Consider the following 25,065-nt stretch of genomic DNA (forward strand, 5'->3'; position numbering starts at 1 on the left):
TGCCATTATTGACAAAGATCTTGGCCTTTTCACCCTAATTCACTGGTTAGAAATTAAAGAACTGATTCAAGAGAAGTGCTCTTTTACGGTTACCTTTGTCTATTAATTTGCCTTTCCTAGATACTACTTTTAAAATAACTACTAAGGAATAAAAATAGTAAGTCTCTAAGTAAACTATGACAAACAATATAAATTTTCTCTTTCCACCGGGTGCAGTGGCTCACGCCGTTAATCCTAGCACTTTGGGAGGCTGAGGCGGGTGGATCACCTGAGGTCAGGAGTTCAAGACCAGCCTGGCCAACATGGCAAAACCCTGTCTCTACTAAAAATACAAAAATCAGCCAGGCATGGTGGTAGGCACCTGTAATCCCAGCTACTCGGGGGCCTGAGGCAGGAGAATCGCTTGAACCCACAGGGCAGAGGTTGCAGTGAGCTGAGATCACACCACTTCACTCCAGCCTGGGCAAAAGAGCAAAACTCCATCTCAAAAAAAAAAAAAAAAAAAAAAAATAAATTCTCTTTCCATATTCAGTGCAGAGAAAACCTGATTTGTAGGAATCAACATGAAGTAACACTGCATTAATGCTTAATTTTTTTCCTTCTACTTATAACTGTCTATTAGGAGAGAAACATATTTCCCAGACAGAGCTGGACCTTAGGTGAAATAGTCCCATGCCTTTTTTGATGATAATCAATCTTCAATTCCCTTGTCGCTCTTCCCATTTCAAACTACCTAGCAATATGCAAAACTCAACACTAAGCAAATGAGTACTTAAGAAACAGTATGAAAGGTGGATAGCAAACATCACCTTTTTCCTATTATAGAACTCAAGGAACTTCACAATTTCTTCTTAGTGCTCAGTCCCTTTGAAGTAAATTTTATATCAAATTAAATTTTGCTAATGAAATTTTACTAATATGTTTTACTAATGACTCAAAAATATGATTTCTAGTTATACTATCTCTGCAAAAATTATCTGCATATCCCAACATTTATTTCTTCCTCCTCTTCAATAACCAAACATCAAATTTATTCACTGTGGCAGTGCACCCTGCTAAAAGGATATCTGCCACTCCTCTACAGCTAGATGCAGCCGTGGACTAAGGTCAGACTAATGAGACAGAATAAGTGCATCAGACTCTCAGAGAGTGTTCTATAAAGGAAGAGAGTGGTAGTTCCCTGTGCTTTCTGGTCTTTCCATTGGAGGTTTGGAAAGCAGATGTAATGACTTGAGCTTCATTCGCCATGATGGACCATGAAGGCTGATCTGTGCACTCTCATCACACTCCGGTTCACTCTTCTGTCACATTTTTCCCAGGACAGTGGCTCTCTCACTAGACTGGTCGATCATCTTAGTGCTGACACCATGTCTCATTCATATGGGTACTCTCAGCACCCAGGCATTGCAGTAATTGGCACAGAATAGGCCCTCAATAAACGTCTACTGACTGAATACATACAAGAGAATGAGTGAATTTACACTTCCTAAAATCAACTCCTAATTATTATTGATTACCCTCCTTGTTGTCCTGTTTCTGAGAACACTGCTAGCTTAAAAAGTATTTAATAAGTCTGATCTTATATGACTATCTCAATGCTCATTCTTAGTAACTGTTTGACATTTAGGTCAAATTTTTTACCTTGGAAACACCTACAATGAAGTTCCCAGGATAACCTACAAAATTCTATTTATCTTACAAATATCTTAAATATAGTCCCAATAATGCTATTGTCAGGCAGTAAGTAAATATCTGTGAGATTACCTATCATGTACTGAGCACTCTAGTGAGGATACAAAATGAGTGGACATTTGTTTTCTGTTTTACAAGCATCTGGCCCTCCTTTTCGGGCAATAGTCCCAAATTTTCTTTGGGGGAATCTTACCTCACTCATACTCTGCTGAAGTGGTTCCGACGGCATCAAATCCCTCTTTCCTAGCTTCTAGAAGTCTGGGTCAAGTGTCTGAGCCAGTAAGACTAGCCAGACCGGTTTCAGGATGGGCATGCAACTCAAAACAAGCCAATTAGGCACAATAAGAGGGGACCGCTGGCTATTTCTTTTGTAACTATTAATAGCAAGAGTTGCTTGATCTTTCTTACCAGGTTTAACCTTGGATGGATATAAGTTCAGAGGCTACTACAGCCATTTTGATGCAATAAGGGGAGAATATATATAAAAATGCACCCAACCTAGAAGAAACAAAGCTGAGATACATGGAGAAAAAACTAGTTTCTGGTGACATGATTTGAGTCACTGCTTCAAGCTCTACCCCTAACTGGGCCTACATTTGGACCTGGTCAATTAAATGAGTCCATATTTACAACTTTTAGGAAATCAGTCTGAGCTAAGCTTCTGTCACTCGCAAATAACACTTCTAAGTGGCATTCAAGTGAACACACACAAATATGCCATTTGTTCCTATGAGGAGAAGCATTTCAAATTCCAAACTGGCAAATAGAGCAAAATGAATGCAAAAGTCCCATAAGTAAGTAATTAACCATGCATCTACAAAATAGAAGCATTCTTCTTGATAAAACTGTCCTAAATTGAAGAAAGAAGGTCAAGTGTCTTCAATTTGGGGAGTAAATACCCAATTACCTATTTCTACATATGGATACTAAATACAACAAATACAAAGAGAGAACTACTTATAAACTATAGTTCCCATGTCTTTTAAGGAGCACAGAATATTTTCAGTTGCCCAGTCTCACCAATTCTTACAAAGTTCAAGTCCTGAAGGTAAAACAGTTAAAACAGAAATTTCATTACAAGCAATTCAAAAACGCTGAATTTTAAATGATCGATAAACATATAAAAGACGCTTAACCTCACCAACAATGACAGAAATCCACATTAATCAGTTTTACCTAGCAGACTGGCAAAGATTGAATAAATGAACACTGTATAATGCCAGCAAGGATTTAAGAAAATGAGCTCTCCCTCATGTCATTTGTAGTATAAATTGATATAATTCTTTTGATTATTAGACCTAGTTATACTACATCTGGAAATGTTTGCTAAGAAAAAATGTAGACAAGTATGTAAAGATACAAGTATAAGATTACATGCATGTATGAAAATAGAGATGTTACAAAGATATCATCCATACTTACTGTCACAAAGTGATATCGGAATATCATCCATACTTACTGTCACAAAGTGATATCGGAATATCATCCATACTTACTGTCACAAAGTGATATCGGAATATCATCCATACTTACTGTCACAAAGTGATATCGGAATATCATCCATACTTACTGTCACAAAGTGATACAGTGATATCGGAATATCATCCATACTTACTGTCACAAAGTGATATCGGAATATCATCCATACTTACTGTCACAAAGCAATTACGGAATATCTTGTTGAGTAAAAATTCAAGTTTTTTAAAGTGTATGTGTATGTGTGCACCTTAAGACAGAGAATGGCAAATATCAACAAAGGCTGGTGGTGAGATTTGGAGGTAATTCTTACTTCTTCCTTTAAACTCTTTTGAATAATTTATATTTTTTTACAATGAAAATATACTATTATTTTATTTATATATTTACTTATTTTTTTGAGATAGACTCTTGCTCTGTTGCCCAGTCTGGAGTGCCATGACACGATCTCGGCTCACTGCAACTTCTACCTCCCAGGTTCAAGCAATTCTTCTGCCTCAGTCTCCTGTACTACAGGCGTGTGCCAGCATGCCTGGCTAATTTTTGTATTTTTAGTAAGAGACAGGGTTTCACCACATTGGCCAGGCTGGTCTCGAACTCCTGACCTCGTAGATCTACCTACCTCGGCCTCCCGAAGTGCTGGGATTACAGGCATGAGCCACTGTGCCCAGCAAGAATGTACTATTTTTATAATTGGCAAAAAGCAAACCAAAAAAATGATTTTTATCAAACAAAAGAATTCAATACTGCTCTTGGTTTTGACCCTGAAAAACAACAAAAGGAAAGTAACAAGGATGACAAGAAAGGTTTGGCTCTTTTCTCAAAGCATGCCAATTGCGCTGTGACCCGTCACAGGCACATACACACCAGTAAACAATTATAACTCATTATAATTACAACAATTATAACTCAGTGCATTATTTTATCTGCCAACTCAACGACCATCAAAAGAAAAAATAAAAATTAAACTACTTTATGAAAGTCTTTTAAAGATCAGCAAGTAGCTAGCATATGACCAAAAAATGTAGGGCTGAAAGTAACCTATTCACACGCTTATAGAAGTCAAAAGATATAAACTACTTAAAAAGTCAAGAAATAAAACACATGGGATCCAGTCAATTACATGTGTGAACAACAGAGACTTTGATTTTGTTTTACATAAATTTGTTTTCAGTGAATGACCACTCATGAATGGTTCCTTACTATAAAATGTTTACAGTCCTCTTTACTGATGCTTTCTCATAATTTATAAGCTGATCATTTCTGACATATTTAAGGAAAAGTCAATGGAAAAAACCAAAAGTGATATAAATGTTAGTACTCTATATCTAGTTAACTGAATTTTTTAAAGACTTGTAAAAGTATAATTATTTTAATAATATTTTATAACCTATAGCATAATATATAATAATTAACTCACAAAGATCCCTAAAATTAGCCTAAGAAAATCCTCTCTAAATTCGTCTTGCCATTCTGAGCCTTCTTTGCTTTATAGTTAACCCTCCTTGAAAGCGTATACTTTTCATCATTATTTACTCAATAAAATTTCAAATCTTATCCTGCAAAACACTAGCAGTATAATTTCTGCTACAGATACCTCTAAAAGAAGAGTTAAGTTTTACAATTTTGCAGTAGGCCAGAAAGTATAGGCTTGTCATAAGACCTATGGACTTCAACTGTCTCACTCATTTCCCCTTTCCAAGCATCCTCCTCACAATATCATTCTCTACAAATCTTTTTCCACTAAGCCACACAGTATTCAACATTAGGCATTATTATTTTATTTTTTATCATAGTTGTCTTAGGGACATTCTTATGGAATGTTTTATTTTGTGTGTGTGTATTCACACATCCTGATGAAGGTTTAGAATATGGATATCTGTTTGTGTATTTATCTCTTTCTCTGCTAGAATTCTGCATTTAAATCCTAGCTTGGCTATTTCCAGTTGTGTGATTTAGGCAAATTTATTTGTCTTTAAGCCTCAGTATCTTCACCTATTCAGAGGATAATAAAGTACCCATGCCAAAGGATTTTCTGAGGATTAAATGAGATAATAACTATAATACACTTGATTAGTGTCTGGCATATAATAAATGTTTGCCATTATTATTATTGAAAGTGCAAAGACTTTTTAAAAATGAGAATATCAAATGCTAGAAAGGACCAGGTTTGATTTAAAACTCATCAATGCAGCACTTCTCAAAAGAAGACATTTATGCAGCTAACAGACACATGAAAAAATGCTCATCATCACTGGCCATCAGAGAAATCCAAATCTAAACCACAATGAGATACCATCTCACACCAGTTAGAATGGCGATCATTAAAAAGTCAGTAAACAACGGGTGCTGGAGAGGATGTGGAGAAACAGGAACACTTTTACACTGTTGGTGGGACTGTAAACTAGTTCAATCATTGTGGAAGACAGTGTGACGATTCCTCAAGGATCTCGAACTAGAAATACCATTTGACCCAGCCATCCCATTACTGAGCACATACCCAAAGGATTATAAATCATGCTGTCATAAAGACACATACACACTTATGTTTACTGCGGCACTACTCACAATAGCAAAGACTTGGAACCAACCCAAATGTCCATCAGTGACAGACTGGATTAAGAAAATGTGACACATATATGCCATGGAGTACTATGCAGCCATAAAAAAGGATGAGTTCATGTCCTTTGTAGGGACATGGATGCAGCTGGAAACCATCATTCTCAGCAAACTATCACAAGGACAGAAAACCAAACACTGCATGTTCTCACTCATAGGTGGGAACTGAACAATGAGAACAGTTGGACAAAGGGTGGGGCACATCACACTCTGGGGCCTGTCATGGGGTGGGGGGCTGGGGGAGGGATAGCATTAGGAGACATACCTAATGTAAACAATGAGTTAATGGGTACAGCACACCAACATGGCACATGTATACATATGTAACAAACCTGCACGTTGTGCACATGTACCCTAGAACTTAAAGTATAATAAATAAACAAATAAATAAATAAAAATCATCAATGTAGATGTGAGTATCAATTAACACTCAATATTTCAAGGAATATTTAACAGTATACATTTAAAACCTTAAAAATTACTTTGGATTTTTTAGTTTTACATTTTGGCACATTTCTTAAGGTGTGACAGGCAAAATAATAATCCCCAAAGATGTCCACATCCTAATCCCTGAAACCTGTGAAAATGTTACCTTACATGGGAATCGGGATTTTGCAGATGTGATTAAACTTGAGATGAGAAGATTATCCTGATTTATGCAAGTGGGCCCAGTATAATCACAAGAAGGACTGAGGAAGGTTAAAATCAGAGAAGGGGATTTGGAGATGGAGTAGAGGTCAAAGAGAAGGCTTTGGGATGCTACACTTCTGGCTTCAAAGACAGAAAAAGGATAATGAGCCATGTAGTATGGGCAGCCCCTAGAAGCTAGAAAAGCCAAGCAAATGAATTCTCCCCTAGAACCTCCAGAAGGAATGCAGCCCTGTCAATACCTTGATTTTAAGACTTCTGACCTCCAGAATTATAAGATAATAAATCTGTGTTGCTTTAAGCCACTAAGTTAATGATTATTTGTTACAGCAGCAATAGGAAACTCATAGATGTATAATAATTAGAGATGTAAAGAAAATATTTATATATAGGATAAGTGATGTCATTTTATTTATAATAGTGCAAAATTACGAATGCTCTAAATGTCCCAGTATAGACGATTAATTTGAACAAATACGGTACTTCCATAAAGTGGAGTATCATACAACCATTAAAAACCAAGTTTATAAATTCTACATTTAATGGCAAGGGAAAATATTCCAGATACTCTAAGTAAAGAAAGAAAGCTATAATTTATTTTAATGTTCATGGTCACATTAGAATAAAGATTAAAATTATAATCTAAGGATTCATTATATTATATATAAAAATATAATGCAGTGTCTATCTCTGCATTAGCATCATTGGTGATTTTTTAAAAATTTCCTTCTCTATTTGTATAGCATTGGTATTGCCCGGTAGAGCATAATCTCTGGAAAAAGGAACATGACTGTCTCGTTCAATGCTGTATCCTCACCATACAACACAGTAAGCAACAAAGAAAAATCACTCCATAGTTAGGTACTGAATAAATGAATATTTTCAGTGTGTCCCAATTTTTTAACAAATGTATTACTAATACTACTAAAAATAAAAAACAAGAAATGCACATAATAATAATTTTTAAATATTAAACTTCACTAGTAATCAAAAATTAAGATACAATTTCACCTACTAAATTATATAGGTTAACATATTATATTGGCATATTTATGGTCACAAAGACATTATTGAATATAAACTAGTATGTCCTTTTAAAAAAATAATTTGACAATATCATCAACAACCTTTAAAATGTTCATGTACTATAGCTTATTCATTACTTCAACAAATATTTGTTGAGCATCCACTATACAATGGTGCTTTTAGGTCCAAGGATACAATGGTGAACAAAATAGAACAAAATGCAACAAAAAAAATCCCCACCCTCACGGAGCTTACATTCTAGAAGAGGAGGCAATCAATTATAAAGATAAACAAGTACAATACAAAATATGATAGGCCGTAATAAGTGCTAAAGTGAAAAACAAAACAGGCAGGAGGATAGGGAGGCAGGGTAGAGGATACAATTTTTGGTACTGAGAACAGTTCACTGTGCATCTTTCTTAACCTTTTTCCGTGTCTAAACACAAATACATTACACACATACACACTGTATGTGCCCAAATATAAGACAAATAGAATAAAAGTTAATCCCCTATTTTTCCCATGAAAATATCCAAAATTAGATTTCTGGCCATTTTCATTATATAAATGTTTAAGGATGTAGCCAAAATAATCAAATGACTTCATATTGTATAATTTATAATTTCAACATATTTTATTTTTTATATTCAGTTTAATTACTATTTTAAAATTAAGTTCTACATTAGTAAAACAAACTGTTTTTTGAACTTTTTTTTAACTGGCACGAAGAATTACAGCTCTTAGATGTTAACATGGGAAGGGAAAAGGGTATTTATCCTATTTAATAGGTCTGGCCAACTTGTATTCAATAAATATGTGCTTGAAGAAGCCATCTGAGGTAATCTTTAGGATCTGTTATGAATTTATAAAGATATAATTCGAGGTAATATCTTTAAAAAATAGAGAAAGAATTTCTTATCCCCTGACTACTGAACTGGACAATGCTTATGAAAACCTTTTACCAACCCTGTCAAGTGTTTATTCATGCCCTGCAAAATATTTTCAGCAAGTATTTCCTATGAGTTTATAACCAGGTTCATTTATGAATTCAAGACATATTTATTGAGCATGACTGACGCTGGCTCTGGCTCCAGGCAGAGATGATAAAACAATGAATCCCTGCTCCCACAGAGCTTCACACAAGTAGAAGCCTCCAACATATTTTATGTAACACTATCTTAGCATGTTCATTTGGAAATATTGTATATTTTCTACTCAAATTTCATGAAACGATTTTATTCTACTTTCTCATGTGCAGCTTTGAAATCAGGGTCACTCTCATCAACAGGGCCACCTTTTAAATCATCTAACAGTATTCAAGGACACACCGACTTTCCTTCCGTCAAAGTTACTTGAGATCTAGCCCTTTTTGAGTTCATGTATAATGATGTCACTGGAAATTCTATGCCCACCACAATACCCAGTAGCTATCTGTGATTTCCGCAAACTAATCACCTACTGTATTGCTTTATAATTTTCAAAAGGCTTGTTTACAATAACATCTAGTACTTGTAATTGTGAGGTCATCCCCCTAAAAATTACTTCTAGATCTTTAAATTCATTTGGATGGCATTAGGCCAATTCCATTGAGTAACCTCAATAAGCATCTAGAACTGGTATTAAGTTTCTTCAGGCTAATGTAGTTTATCTCTGATTTGCTATTTTTGAGAAGTTTAGTAATTGAGTAATATGAAGAGATTTCCTTTCTGAAGACTAAATTATAAGGCCATACTCTGTTTTTGAAATATAATTTTTCAGGTAAAATGAGTATCTCATATAGAAGAATTTATGCCAAACGTATCTGTAAGCGTATATGTATATATGTTTGTATTTTGTTTTTGTTCTTAGTTAAAATAATGGGATCACAAGTCTTTTGAATTTACAATCATGAAGGAAATACAAAAGATGATGCCTTCATAGTAAAAAACCCTTGGATTTTAAATATAGTGCCTTTGCCATATATTGATATCCAAAGTCATAAAAAATTTAGAAAAACGGTAGAGTCACATCTTTTCTTCAAACCATGGTACCAACATTCTGACAGTTCAAAATTAATGAAAAGAAATCTCACTGGATAGAGAACAAGCTAGAGATTAAGTCACAATCAACAAAGAGCATCATTTAATTTCAATATTCAAATAATATAGTTTTAACAATTATCTCAGCAAACAATAACCACAAAAATAAATTGAGAACACAAGAATAACATCCGTTCTGAAGAAGTAGAGAAATGATTCTAGTACTTTATTACCATCAACCTTAGTGACCTATTAAAGTTTAGCATAGTTTTAAAATGCTAGTTAATTTAAAATCATATGCTAACATGATGCTAAAATCATAGGCTAACATATGATTTAAATTTAACTAGAATTTTTAAACCACAAATCCTATCAAGAATTATAGGTTCTTTTTGGACCAAAATTCAACTCTCATGAAGGCATCTGCCAAAGCCTATGGAGTACTGTATGTCCTAAAAGACTCTGGCATTTGTTTCTTAAGTCTCATTCATTGAGTACTAGAGGGTAATTAACTTCATTATTGAATTTGAACAAAAATCACTAATGGATGCACAAGAACTATTTAATATTAATGTTCAACTCTCTAAAAGAGCTGTTTAACTTTAGACAAAGAGGTCTGGCTAGGTTTGCGGTGATTTAAAGTCTCAGAATGAAAATAATTAGTGGATATAAGTAAAAGAAATCATTGGTCCAGGTGAAGTAATGGTAATTTTTTAAATTCCAACATACACTTTACCTAGTCCCTAAAAATGAGATACAATTTTATGCTTTTAGACAAGATCAGAGCTGGCTGGCACTATTCCTGGGTAGCACTTTTCACCAAAATTCCTGATAATGCTCCATGGGAAAGCAAATGGCAACAGAGATTCTAAACAGGTTCCAGACACCAAACTGTACATGTAACCTTGACCTCATTTATCATTATGATAATAATCACCATGTAATTGTGTGTAGATTTGCTCTCATACATCAACTTCTTTTCAACTTTGAAAAATAAAGAGTTCATATTTCTTGACAGGAATAAAAGAGCAAAAAAAAAAAAACCACTTAATTATTTTGACCATAGCTCACTGTTAGCATATGATTTAAATTTTACAGTAAGTAAAGACCAATTTATTCTCAAAAGCCCTGATTATTTTGACAATATTTAAAATGTCTTAAATAAAAAGAACAAAAAAGTTTTATCATGTATTACAGAAAAATATTTGTTATCTATTTAAATCTCACACACAACCATGCCTACAAAAACTCTTCATGATTCAGACTTAAAACTTAAGTTTAAACTTATCCTAGTAGGATGACATCTCCTTCAAGCTGCAGATATTTCACAGCAAGCATGCCTGGAGTTCATTTTCTCATTTGTTCATTCACTCATTCATCTAGTATATATAAGGAATATTCCAAACAAAGCCTATCCTATCATGGAGCCTACATTCTAGAGGAGAGAGACAATAAACACACAAGTTTAAATTACACCTAACAATAAAAAGTACTATAGAGAAAACTAAAAACCAGAGCAAGAGAGCATGGGAGAAGGGAGTGGTTCTAGTTTTATGTAGGTCGGTTACAGAATGTCTCTTTAGCAGCAGCCTGGAGGAGATGAAGGGATGGGCCTGACAGATATCAGGGAGAAGCACTTTCTAGGACAGAGAGAAGAGACACTGCAAAGGCCCAGAGATGGGAACAAGCTGGTTTTGTAGGAAGAACAACCAGGAGGCCAGGGAGCCTGGAGTAGAGTGAGCAAGGGGACAGCCACAGGAGATGTGGCCCCAGAGAGAAAGGGGCTCTAGACCAAGCAGGCCTGGGGACCCATTCAGGACTCTGGGTTTTGAGTGATCGGAGAGGCTCCTCAGGAGTTTTAATCACAGTAATAACTTATCAGATACATTTTTTAAAGATCACTCTGGCCACTCTACTGAAAACAAACTTGCGATGCCAGAGCAGAAGCAAGGAGATCAGTAAAGAAGCTACTGCAATAATCCTTTGTCCAGGGTCCCAGAAACGTAGCTCAGGCAAAGCTTAGCTGCAGATGCTTTATCTGGAAGGAAACCTCCAAAGCGGCAACAGTGAGGGCAGTGAGGCAGGGAAGGAGGGAGTGCATTAGCACGTTGGTCAGTGCTTCCCAGGAAACCCAGCCAACCGATCTGGCATGAGGGATTTGGGAGAGCCAGGCTGGACAGGATGACCACACCTCAGAGCTGTCAGGGGAGGGCTGTATCTGTTGTGGGAGATGATGAGAAGCCCTGCAGTAGAGACACTACTGGGTCTGAAATAGCACTTCCCATCTTCTCACTGGCATTTGAGCAAGCAGCACCATAGGGGGAGAAGGGAGAGAGTTGTATCTGCTGGCTCCTTTCTCATCCTGTCTGTTACTGATCAGAAGTCCCCCCAAAGCGTGACTTCCCACCTCCCCGCTACCTACACACATGTTAGGTTTTGTGATCTGACTCCTCTAGACAGCTACTGAGCAGACAGAGTGCATGCCCACAGCCTGGCGCTTCACCTGAGTCCAGGTACAGGGGTCGACGATCATTCTGAGGGTCGAGCTCGGCCATCACCCCCTGACAGTATCAGATGAGGCAAGGTGGCATTAGTCAGGATGTGACACTGAACAAGCAGCCCCAGGCCAGGAGGCAGGTGGGGCCGAGCAAATCTGAGTGGCGCAAAAATTAAGTCTGACAAGACAGGAGAGAGATTATAGATCAGGTGGAAAAGGTGCAAATGGAGAGAAATGATAGTTATAAGTACAGTCTGAAGGTAGAGCCTGTAGAACTGGCTGATGTGGGTGAAAAAGAAAAAACAAGATGACTCCAAGGCTCAGACGTGGGCAACTAGAAGAACGAAGCCACCTGTGATTGGGATGAGGCCGGTTACAAGAGTAGCAAGTTTTGGAAGGGGACAGAGACCAGTAGTGCAGCTTTGGGCATTCTAAGAGAAAACAGAGATAGTAAGAACGACAATACCTGCCTAATAGAAAAATTACAGAGAAGCTTATTTCAAAGTTCGTCCAAGTTGTGAACATAATTGGCTAATATGTACAGCCCTGGCGCCTCTTCTCTTTCACAACCCTAGCATCTCCTCCCACAGCTCCATCACTGCCCTTTTGTTGCCCATCAGACATTTCCCGAAACATGCACTAAGTAACACTGTTTTCACAATGTAGGTGTGCTCTCCTTCCCCGCAAAACAAAAGGGTGGGAGGGGGGCAGGAGCAGCAGGATCCTTGCCCAAATATAAATACATATGGGAAGTACTGTTTTAAGCCAAACAGCTACTTTACTTCTCAAAACCTCTGATACATTTCATGTATCAGAGAAGGTCTCAAGGAAAGATGTTGTGTGGAGAGTTTCTAGACATATTTGAACATCAAGGTACACTGAATAAACAAAATCCATATGATCCTCTCAAAAGATGTGGAAAAAGCTTTCAATAAAATCCAACATTCCCTCATGATAAAAATCCCTCAAGAAAGTAGGCATCAAAGGAACATACCTCAAAATAACAAGAGGCATCTATGACAGGCCCACAGCCAACATCATACTGAATGGGCAAATGATGGAAGCAGTCCCCTTGCAAACTGAAACAAGGCAAGGATGCCCATTCTCACCACTCCTATTCAACATAGTACTGGAAGTACTAGCCAGACCAATCTCGCAACAGAAAGAAATAAAGGGGCCAGGTGCAGTGGCTCACACCTGTAATCTCAGCACTCTGGGAGGTCGAGGCGGGAGGATCACCTGAGGTCAGGAGTTCGAGACCAGCCTGGCCAACATGGTGAAACCCCGTCTCTACTAAAAATTCAAAATTAGTTGGGCATGGTAGTGCGTGCCTGTAGTCCCAGCTACCCGGGAGGCTGAGGCAGGAGAGTCGCTGGAACCCAGGAGGCAGAGGTCGCAGTGAGCCAAGATTGAGCCACTGTACTCCAGCCTGGGTAACAGAGTTAGAAGACATCAAACGATCTCTCTTTGCAGATGATGTGATTTTATACCGAGAAAACTCTATAAGACTCCACCAAAAGTCTACTGGAACTAATAAATGACTTCATCAAAGTTTCAGGATACTAAATTAATATGCAAAAATTAGAAGCATTTCTATACACCAATAATGTTCAAACTGAGAGTCAAATCAAGAATGTGATCCTATTTACAACAGCCACAAAAAATATATAAAAATACTTAAGAATACATCTAACCAAGGAGGTGAAAGATCTCCACAAGGAGAACGACAAAATACTGCTAAAAGACATCATACAGGTGACAAATGGAAAAACATCCTATGCTTATGGATTAAAAAAATAAATATTGTTAAAATGGTAGTACTGCCTGAAGCAATCTACAGATTCAATGCTATTCCTATCAAACTACTAGCATCGTTTTTTTCACAAAATTGGAAAAAAACTATTCTAAAACTCATATGGAACCATAAAAAAGCCTGAATAGCCAAAGCAATCTAAGTAAAAAGAACAAGTCCAGAGGTATCACATTACTGGACTTCAAGCTATACTATAAGACTACGGTAACCAAGACAGTATGGTATTGGTACAAAACAGATATATTAGACCAATGAAACAGAATAGATAACCCAGAAATAAAGCCACACACCTACAGCCATCTGATCTTCAACAAAGTAGACAAAAAAAAAAAAAATGAGGAAAGGACTCACTATTTAATAAATGGTATTAGGATAACTGGCTAGCCATATGCAGAAGAATGAAACTGGACCCCGACTTTTCACTATATACAAAAATTAACTCAAGATGGATTAAAGACTTAAATGTAAGACCTCAAACAATAAGAATCCTAGAAGAAAACCTAGGAAACACCACTTTGGACATCAGCCTTGGAAAAGAATTTATGACTAAGTCTTCAAAAGCAATTGCAACAAAACAAAAATTGACAAGTGGGACCTAATTAAACTAAAGAGCTTTGGCACAGCAAAAGAAACTATTAACAGAGTCAACAGACAACCCACAGAATGGGAGAAAATATTTGCAAACTATGCATCCGGGAAAGGTCTAATAACACCAGAATCTAAAAGAAACTTAAACAACTGAGCAAGCAAAAACCAAACAACCCCATTTAGAAAATGGGCAAGGACATGAACAGATACTTCTCAAAAGAAGTGGCCCATCAACAAAATGAAAAAAATGGTCATCATCACTAATCTTCAAGAAATGCAAATCAAAACCACAATGGGACAGCACCTCACACCAGTCAGAATGGCTACGATTAGAAGTCAATAAGAGGTTAGGCATGATGGCTCACGCCTGTAATTCCAGCACTTTGGAAGGTTGAGGCAGGAGTTTGAGATCAGCCTGGTCAACATGGTGAAACCCTGTCTCTACTAAAAATACAAAAATTAGCCAAGTGTGGTGGTGGGCACCTGTAATCCCAGCTACTCGGGAGTCTGAGGCAGGAGAATTGCTTGAACCCAGGAGGCAAAGGTTGCAGTGAGCTAAGATCGTGCCACTGCACTCCAGCCTGGGCAACAAAGCAAGAATCCAACTCAAAAAAAAAAAAAAAGTCAAAAAAAAAAACCACAGATGCTGGCAAGGCTGCAGAGAAAAGGAAGCACTTATGCACTATTGATGGGAATGTAAATTTATTCAGCCACAGTGGAAAGCAGCTTGGAAATTTCTTAAAGAACTTAAAACAAAATTACCATTCGACCCAGCAATCTCATTACTGAGTATACATGCAAAAGAAAGCAAATCATTCTACCAAAAAGACACATATACTCGCATGTTCACCACAGCACTAATCACAATAGCAAAGAGGTGCCCATCAATGGTGGACTGAATAAAGAAAATGTGGCATATATACACCATTGGAATATTATGCAGCCATAAAAAAGAACGAAATCATGTCCTTTGCAGCAACATGGATACATCTGGAGGCCATTATCCTTAGCGAATTAACACAGGAACAGAAAACTGAATACCTCATGTTCTCACTAATAAGTGGGAGTTAAACATTGGATACTCATGGACAAAAAGGTGGCAACAATAGACACTGGGGACTACAAGAGGGAGAAGGGGAGCAGCAAAGGTTCAAAAACTAACTGTGGGTACTATGCTCAGTGCCTGTGTGATGGGATCATTCATACCGCATATCTCAGCATCACACAATACACCTAAGTAACAAACCTGAACATGTACCCCTTGAATCTAGAAGTTGAAAAAGAAAAAAAAAATTTACCCCCAATCCCAAAAAATACTTTGCAGTGAAGTAAGCACACATTATTCAGCACAAGAAAAGATAAGTAATTCAATTGTCTAATGGGAAGTTAAGGTTCTCTTTTGCTGAATATTCAAAATTCATCTTACATATTTCTTTTTTGTATTTCAAGTTTATTAACTTCCACAGGTGCCAGAGAAGAAATGATAAATATATTTTAATGGGACAACTTTTTACATTGCTTCACTTTAAATCTGACATGCTATATAAGAGTAACTATGAGGAAATCGGCATGAAAAGGAAAATTTTATAATCCCAAAGACAGGTATGTATAAATGAAAAAAAAAGTAAGCGGTTTATATTCCAGCCCCTAACAACTGATGCTATAAAAATATGCTTAGGTGACATTCATATCTACATACAAATACACTTCATCATAATGTAGTTGCCTGATTCAGTTACAAACACACCCAGTTACAAACTAGTTTGCTAGACTCCCAAGTTGGCATATAAGTCGTGGAGGAACAAAGACAAAAGAGATTCAGAAAATGAATAATTAATATGTGACAAATGAGAGGCTTAGCATTTTAAAAGAAAATATTAAGGCTAAGTAATTCTTACTAAACACAATAAAGTATTACGGGGTAAAACTCAAAGCCAACTCCTTGGAAGAGCTTTAGAAGCTCTGTGGCAGACAGGCCTTTTTGCTTTAAAGGCTCCAATATTTGACTATATAGAAAACAGTCATCCAACTAGAGCTTTCCTTCATTTGCCACCTTAAACCACATTTTACTCTTCTCCTGCTACTACATTTTAAAATGAGAAAAATACAGAATTGTATTTGCATATATTTGCAGGTGACCTTGCAGGCTCCACTGATATATAACCCATGACACTACTTCTTCCACTGCTTTCTGAAAGAAGATATTTTTACTTGGAAGATTCTCATTAGCCAAAACTTTGTAGACTGTACAGACATAAATATCAAAGTGTGCATAAGTAGTTTCTGTATAGGTCAAATATATATTTAAAAATGTAATAGACATTGTTATGCTGTGGCCATCTAGAATCTTTGCCTATGTTTCCTGTGTTTGAAAATTTGCCACAATATGGATCTTTCCTTCCCCAAATAGAAGCCAGAACTCACCTTCTCAGCTTCCCTTGTCTGACAGTGGGATGTAGTGCCTATCAACCACATGCATCCACATGATAAGACCTCAGTTTAGAGTCAGCAATGTGAGGAGAGACTTCAATTCAGAGGTAGCAATGTAAGGACTTAAACAAATGAGGAAACCCATCTTTCTGACGAGGGAAGTGGTAAGAGGTACCCACCTCTCGGGAAAAATGACGGCACTTTTGGCTTCCAGACCCCAGCACCGTTGGTGTAAGCTGTGATGTTGGGATAAAGCTTCACTGTGGAAATACCCACAGTATATGTGGGCAGTGCTTCTGTTCACCTAACCTGTTTGTTGGTGTCCTGCAGATTCTGTGAGTTTCCAAATTTTTTTTTCCTGATTATGTTAGCTACAGTGGATTCTGTGGGTTGCAACTAGGAATTACATATAATACAAAAAAAAAGAATCTGGGCTAAATAAACCTTCATCATTTGATAAAATGATAGCAGAATGATTATCAATTCAATAGTAACCTCAATAGTAATCTACAAAGAGTGTGGTACTGAGCTAGAGGCTGTACAGGAACAGCAAAGGATGTTACATTTAAGCCATGTAAACACATGGGCATATAGATACAAAATAAAGTTAAACGAAATTTAGAAAATATGGAAGCATCTATGTAGTGACTGTAAAAATGCAACAGCATATTGGATATGCTGATAAGGATGAAAAACTTTTATTGACATATTTTTTAAATGTTCACTGGGTTTGAGGTAAATCTATCATGTTGCTAAAGAAATTAAATATACTTTTTATAACTTAAAAGTCAGCAATGCGGGTAAAAATATTTGCAAATCATATATCTAATAAGACATTAAGATCCAGAATATATAAAGCCTACAATTCAACAACAACAAAAAGAAAATTCCAAAATGGGCAAGGGACTTGAAAAGGCACTTCTCTGTATTGAAGAATACAAATGACTAACAGGCACATGAAAAGATGCTCAACAACCGGGCACAGTGTCTCATACCTGTAATCCCAGCACTTTGGGAGGCCAAGGTGGGTGGATCACCTGACGTCAGGAGTTCAAGACCAGCCTGGCCAACATGGTGAAACCCCATCTCTACTAAAAATACAAAAAATTAGCTGGGCATGGTGGCAGGGACCTGTAATCCCAGCTGCTCGGGAGACTAAGGCAGGAGAATCGCTTGAACCCGGAACACAGAGGTTGCAGTGAACCAAGATCACGCCATTGCACTCCAGCCTAGGCAAGAAGAGTGAAACTACATCTCAAAAAAAAAGTAAAAGAAAGAAAAAGAAAAGATGTTCAACATCTTTAGTTATTAAGAAAATGCAAATCAAAACCACAATGGGATATGATTTCATATCCATCAGAACGGCTATGATTTTTTAAAAATGGAATAACAAGTGGAGAATATGGAGATGGAGGCAACAGAGTGCTCATGCAATGGGAAATTTAATGGGAAATTGTGCCGCTGCTGTGGAAAACAGTCTGGTGGTTCCTCAAGAGTTAAACAGAATTATCATATGATCCAGCAATTCCACTGCTAGGTCTATACCCCAAAACTTAAAAAGTAAGGACTCAAACAATAGCACTTTGGGACATACCAATATCAAAAAATTAGCAGCAGTCTATTCACAATGGAATGGCAACAGGTAAGCCGAGATGGCGCCACTGCACTCCAGCCTGGGCGATACAACTCAAAAAAAAAAAAAAAAAAAAAAGTAAGAACTCAAACAATACTATGCAACAGATGAACAACTGTGTCAACAGATGACATACAAAATTGTACAGATACACAATGGAATATTATTCAACCACAAAAACAATTGAGATATTGATACAGAATACAAAATAAATGAATCTTGAAAGCATTATTCTAAGTGAAATAAGCCAGACACAAAAGGACAAATGTTGTATTATTCTACTTATGTGTGGTACACAGAGCAGACAAGTTCATAAAGACAAAGCAGAATCAAGGTTACCAGGGACTTGAGGGAAAGGGAATTCGGAGTTTTTGTTTAATAGGTACAGAGCTCTGTTTGAGATAATTAAAACGTTTTAGAAACGAACAAGGGTGATGGTAGGACAACACTGTGAATGTACTTAATGCCATTGAACTATACACTTAAAAATAGTTCAAATGATACATTCCATGTTGTGTTTTACCACAATAAAAAAAAATTCCATTATGAACCTTATCTAGAAATCAGTCAAAACTGAAGTTCAATATTATTCCTTTTGCGCTGCTTGCTATATTATTTAACGTATAGATCCAAGGAAGTTAGTAGATCTAACCAGAACAATGGCAACATAGCATGGTCAAAAGGTCAGGTAGGTAGACCTAGGTTAGAATACAGGTTCTACCACTAATTAGTTTATTACATACTTAAAAAAGGACCTGAATTTAAAAGATCCCTAATAAAGAGTAGAGTTAGCTGCTGTTATTAGTCTTTATTATTATATTAAAAAACACCTGGAAAGGAGCAATGCATTTTATTACAGATAAATTTTAAACTTTAGTACACCAAATAAGTGAACACTGGAAGGCAAACGAGTGAGGAAAAATATGTGTATCAATATGATTAAGAGTCTATCCCTAATATGCAGACTTCCACCCAAAAGATGAGAGCAGAGAGGAACAGGGAGCTAGGAAAGTTGCTTTGGATCACAGGGTGGGCCAGGGAAGGCCAACACACGAACTAAGACATGAAATGTGAAATGAAGCTGGAGTGAAAAAGTCTGGGGTTAGGGAGCACTCTGGATGAGGCAACAGCAAAAGCAAAGGCCAGAACGTCGAGGAACTTTGAGGGTTTGAGGAGTAGAGAGAAAGAAAACCAATGAGCCTCGACAAGAGAGGCTGAGGAAAGAATTCAGGGAATAGTTTAATTAGAATTTCAGCTTTGGATGTTGACGGTGAAGCGGGATGCTGAGGGAGAGTGGCGGATAAAATTGAAGAGGAGACACAAGCCAGAACTCACAAGCCTGTTAAGAAGATGGGACTGTGATTCCAGCCTCAGAGGGAACCATTTAAGCAGCGAAGTAAAATGATCTGGTTTACTCTACAATGATCATTCTGCCTGCTAGAAGGAAAACAGATGGATTAGGGAGGCAGAATGGAAGGAAGGAGAGAAGCTGGGAAGCTAGGTTAATAATTTAAATTAGAGAACATAATAGCTTAGATTCACAACAGTAGCACTGGCAATCGAAAAATGTGTACAAATTCACGTTGCACTGGCTAATAGGACAGAAGATATTTTACTCTTTCATTAATCCCAAACAGTAACTTAAAATTACACAATTTCCCCCAACAAATTAGCAAGGATTAAAAATTGATAATACAAAATCTCTGAAAAGCAATCTGCTTTCCTCTCTCTCAAAAGCCTGAAAAATTCTCATAGTTTTTCACTTAGTAACTAGCACACAGTTAAGTCTTACTGTTGAATTAATTCATTCCAACAGTTAGGAAACATGCTTAAAGAGAAAATCGGCGTTATACTCAAGAACGTAACTGTAGCACATTGTACTTGCAAAAACTTGAAGAATTATCTAAATATTCCACACTTAAGGAGTGGTTGAATTACAGCTTAGGATAAAGTACTAAACAATTCATTAAGGAGTTTCAAGACGTGGGAAAACGCGGACAGTATATCACTTTAGACAATTAACAAAGAGTAAATAGTACTAGAGCTTTGTTTCGATGCTGTTAAGTTTTAATATGAGAAATAAAGATAGCCAGCAAATAAGTACTAAAAACTTGATCATTAACCTAGTCTAGAATTGAAACTCAATAAATCTGCTCAAAAAAGTTATATGCTAAACCCATTAAATATTGTCTGTATCTTACAGTTAGTCTCTTGTAAGCCTTGGTTCTAAATAAGGAAGCTGGGGAGCTTCAGTTTGGTGGTTGTCTTAGTAATTTAAGAATAAACATGCACCTTCAAAGCCTGTTTGTCACTCTGTATCCCCAGCTCCTAGCACAAAATCTGGCACAGAATAGGAGCTCAATAAATAATTTTGAGGGACTATCACCAAAAGTAAACCTTTCAGTTCCAACTCAGCACGAAAGAAATCAAAAACCTCAAAATCAAAGACGTGCATCAAAAGTAATAGTTTGCTTGATAATATCTCTTGATGTCGTTTTAAAGTAATAGTGATAACAATGTATAATACTTGGAGTGGCTACAATGTATCAGGCACTAACAAGCACTTGACAGACTTTAATCCTTATAATCATCATTCTCTTTTAAAACCAGGAAACAGGTTCATCACAGTTCACTAACTAGCCCAACGTCACACTGCCACCAAGCTGGAACTCAGTTCTTTGGCATCTAAACGCAGAACTATAGAAGACACGTTTCTTTCCAACGATCAGACTTCCAAGTTCTCCAAGCTTCCTCTACCGTCCTATTTAGCATTCGCAAACTTCTACCTTTAATTGTAGGTATTACCCCTTCCAAGATCCATCTCTCACCAGGGGAGCCCCTGCTAGCTCACTCCCTCCCTCCCAGCTGGGAAGTCCCCCAGGATGAAGGACCGAGTCTCCATGCTTCTCGGTGGCTGCACACTTAGAATGGGGGCTTGGCACCAGGCGGGGAGCTCGCCCCTTTGATACCCTTTGAGTTTGATTTACTGCCTTGCGAATCCCAACTCCCAAATGAGCCCTTGGAGGCGCCGTGTGCGGCCCCTCGGACCAGACTCGGCGCCAGAAGGGAGTCGGCGTCTGGAGGGGTGGACAGGGCGGCGCGCAGGAGCGGTTTCCAAGACAACCGAAGGCCGCCCCACAGTCCGCCCCACAGTGTCCACCCCACAGCGTCAGCCCCTGGCGTCTCGCCGCTCCGCCCCTTCCCGGCGCCGGTGCTCCGACCAGCCCCCGTGAGCGAATATGGACAGGGGTGCTCGATGGGCTCTCACCTCTCAGCGCGTGGTGCATGCCGCCCACGCCGCTGTACAGCTCCAGCACCCGCAGGGGCTCCATCCCCGCGCCTCAGCCGCTGCAGCCCCGGAGCTAGGCCTGCCGGTCCGTCGCTCCTCCTCCCTCGATCGCACAGCTCCCTCAGCCTCTGGTTCCGCAGCGTTTCAGTTCCCCCTTCTCCTGCGGCTCCAGGCTGAGGGCTTCAGAGGGCCGCGCGGCCTGGGGGTTGGCAGGGGTCGAGAGGGGAACAAAGAACGGAAAACAATAAGGCTTCCCGAATGAATGGCAGCCACTCTGTAGCCTGATTTACGCTCCATTTCCTTCTTTGGTGTCAGGGGCCTTGAGTGGAAAAGAAATCCAGAGTTCAGTAAAGGGGGAGAAAACTGCCTTGGTTTCTAAGTGAATTAACACTGGTTAGAAGCCAGAAAAAAATCATTTTTCAGGCAAGCTGCTTTTCTGTCACTTAGAAGCCTGAACATTCAAACATTCTTTCCACAGTGTGCCTTGTGTCCTGCCTGCCCTGGGTCGATAGAGATAAATCAGACCAGCCTCTCTCCTAGAGAAGGTTCCAGAATTACAAGTAAGGACACAGGTCCACTAGCAGCAGAGAAAAACCTGTGTGCGTGCCAATAATACAGAGGATGTTTGTTGTGTCTATTAGTGCGGTTAATTATGTTTTAGCTTGGAAGTTTCACCTACATAGAATACACAGTGAATATCATGTAGGATTATTCATGGGTCTTTAAGTGATAAGGCCTTGATTCCTCAGGATGGTCCAGTAACCAATTGTTAGAGGCTCATGTTGACGAAAAAAGACAAACTCCGTAAAATGTTTGAAGAGGTTTGTTCTGAGCCCAAGGTGAGGACGGTGACCCATGACACAACCCCAGGGGGTCCTGAGAACATGTGCCCAAGGTGGTTGGGCTACAGCTTGGATTTATATGGTTTTAGGGAGACATAAGGATGTTAATCAGTATATGCAAGGTGTACTTAGTTTGGTCCCTAAAGATGGGATAACTCAAAAAGGGGAGGGATTCCAGGTCACAGGTGGATTCAAAGATTTTCTGACTGGCGATTGATTGAAAGAGTTAAGTTGTGACCTAAAGACCCGGAATCAACAGAAAGGAATGTGTCTGGATTAAGATAAGGTGGAGACCAAGGTTCTTATTATGTAGATGAAGTCTCATAGGTAACAGGCTTCAGAGAGAATAATTGGCAAATGCCTCTTATCACATGTAAAAAGATGCCAGACTCTTAGTTAAATCTCTCTTGGATCAGGAAAAGACCTGGAAAGGAAAAGGGAGTCTCTATAGAATGTAGATTTACCCCACAAGAGATGGCTGTGCAGGGCGATTTCAAAATATGTCAAATAAATTTATTTTGGGGTCAAATGCTTTGATTTACGGCCTGCTATCTTTCATATGGTGCTTTACTAGAGTCAAGTTGGAATTTTGGTATCTTATTGCTAAGAAGAGTCTGTTTTGTCAGTATGAAGATCTCTTGTTTTAATATTAATGCTGATCAATTGTGCCTGAACTCCAAAGAGAGGAGAGTATCATGAGGCATGTCATGCTTCCCTTTCCCATCATAGCCTGAACTAGTTTTTCAGGATTCTTTGGAATCTGCTTGGTGGAGGCGTTCACTCAGTCAGTTGGGGGGAGCTTAGAAATTTGGGGGGGGTGCTTATAGTCACTTATAAATGAAAATAATGTACCCATATGGAGGATAGAAAATGTTCCCATTGTGAAGTGTTCTTCAGTTTGTTCCCAACACTGCCACAGGTTTTCGTTAGGGAGAACTTGGGGGGTACCACTTGTAATAACAATAACCGATATGTTAGAAATGTTGCATGCCTGCTAATGTGATGCTGTTAACAAATAAAAGTATAACCACTGCATCCAAATTATAGAATTCACTGGTTCATTTTGATGTTGTCTGTGAAATTAACTTTTTTAATTGTAAATGTGCATTGGCCATGTGCTTTACTTTTTGTTAGTCACTTTCAGATAACAAGAGGGGTATGGTGATACCAGATAACTCAGCTTTAGCCCTGGCATTGCCAGTTAACTGATTGTGTCACTTTGAGATGACCCTGGTTTCCTCATCTTTAAGATAAAGGAGAAGGGAACAGAAAGAGATGGATTGCAGAGGGTGTTTTCGTTCCAAGAAATGCATTCATGGCTGAATTCAAATTTGAAAAAAATGAGACCTGATTTGGCAACCTGTTAATTATTTATTCAATTTGAAAAATGTAGAAAGAAGACTTGTTACCTGCTTTAAGCAAATGTACTCTTAAACTAACTTAAATTATAGAAATCATGTACACACTGACATATGTATAATGCACGAAGCCAACTTTTCTAATATTTATTACCTATAGTACCAGAAATAAACATCAGTACATAAAATGTAAAGGGAGCTATGTAGTCATAGTGACTTATATATAGCCGAAACCCAATATATTAAACAAATCTGGAATTTTCAGCATTCATGCTATAAATCAAAATAAATGTGACAAAAGACCTTACCTGTAGGGGAGAGAGAGTACAGAAACATGGCAGAGTTAATGAAAAATACCAACCTCCTCAGAGGAAGGAGCCTCAAACCCCTTCCCCACACAGGCTAATTACAAACTGTTTACTCTGATACTTAAGGATCTTCGCAGTGTAGCCCTGAACTTACTTTTCTTCCTTTTTTCTCTTCTTGAACTCTGCTATAAATGAAACTGCTTGGTGTTCCCCAAACATACCCTTCACTTCACTTCTCTGCTTGTATTCTTTCCCTTCTCTAGAAATCTCCTAGACTTCTTCAAGATCTATACTTCAAGTGGAACCTTCCTTCTGGACTCCCAGCCTAAAATATCCTGACACATGACGACTCCTCAGTCTCCCTCGTCTTCTGAAATACAGATCACCCTTATACCTGTCATTCAATCCTTCCAGTTCTTCTAGCCCAATTTTCACCTCATATGTGCCACGTCTTTATGTATTATTTCCTCTCTAAAGTTTATCTCATATGATAATTATTTCAAGAATGAAAACTCTCTCCATAATCATAATCTACAACTATCTCCATGGAAGCATCTGTAGATATTAGGCCCCCTGGGATTATGTATGCAAATGTCTTCCAATCACTGGCACAAATTACGTGATTTGGTGGAAGAGCGGGAAGGCTGGTGGAAGTGGTACAATAGGGAGTAGTCCAGGAGAAAAGTGGGATGAGCAGAATGAAAGTATATATTGATTACTTTTTCCCAAAGCAAATCCTGAAGGCTCATAAAAGAGAACAAAAGCTCTCTAGCCCCATAGTTTCCCATGAAGTCATCCTCAATGATATGTACAATACTATTTATATTT

The 25,065-nt window shown here is 38.0% G+C and overlaps 1 protein-coding gene across 3 annotated transcripts in view; it reads right to left on the bottom strand.

Annotated features, from left to right (window-relative positions):
* The window catches only part of TRDMT1 (tRNA aspartic acid methyltransferase 1), a 687,969-nt gene that overhangs the window by 40,441 nt on the left and 622,463 nt on the right, over window positions 1-25,065 (bottom strand). For 2 of the 3 annotated variants that reach the window (XM_050805406.1, XM_050805405.1), the window contains exon 1: window positions 21,709-21,797. Coding sequence is in view for 1 of the 3 variants with exons in the window: in XM_050805403.1 (XP_050661360.1) it covers window positions 21,709-21,772 (64 nt within the window). In the remaining 2 variants the exon portion in view is untranslated. Of the gene's footprint in view, window positions 1-21,708; window positions 21,821-25,065 lie in introns of those variants that run through there. The other variant, XM_050805403.1, reaches the window with a different exon arrangement.

The sequence above is a fragment of the Macaca thibetana genome, chromosome 9 (genome assembly GCF_024542745.1).
Source record: "Macaca thibetana thibetana isolate TM-01 chromosome 9, ASM2454274v1, whole genome shotgun sequence".
Classification (NCBI taxonomy): Eukaryota; Metazoa; Chordata; class Mammalia; order Primates; family Cercopithecidae; genus Macaca; species Macaca thibetana.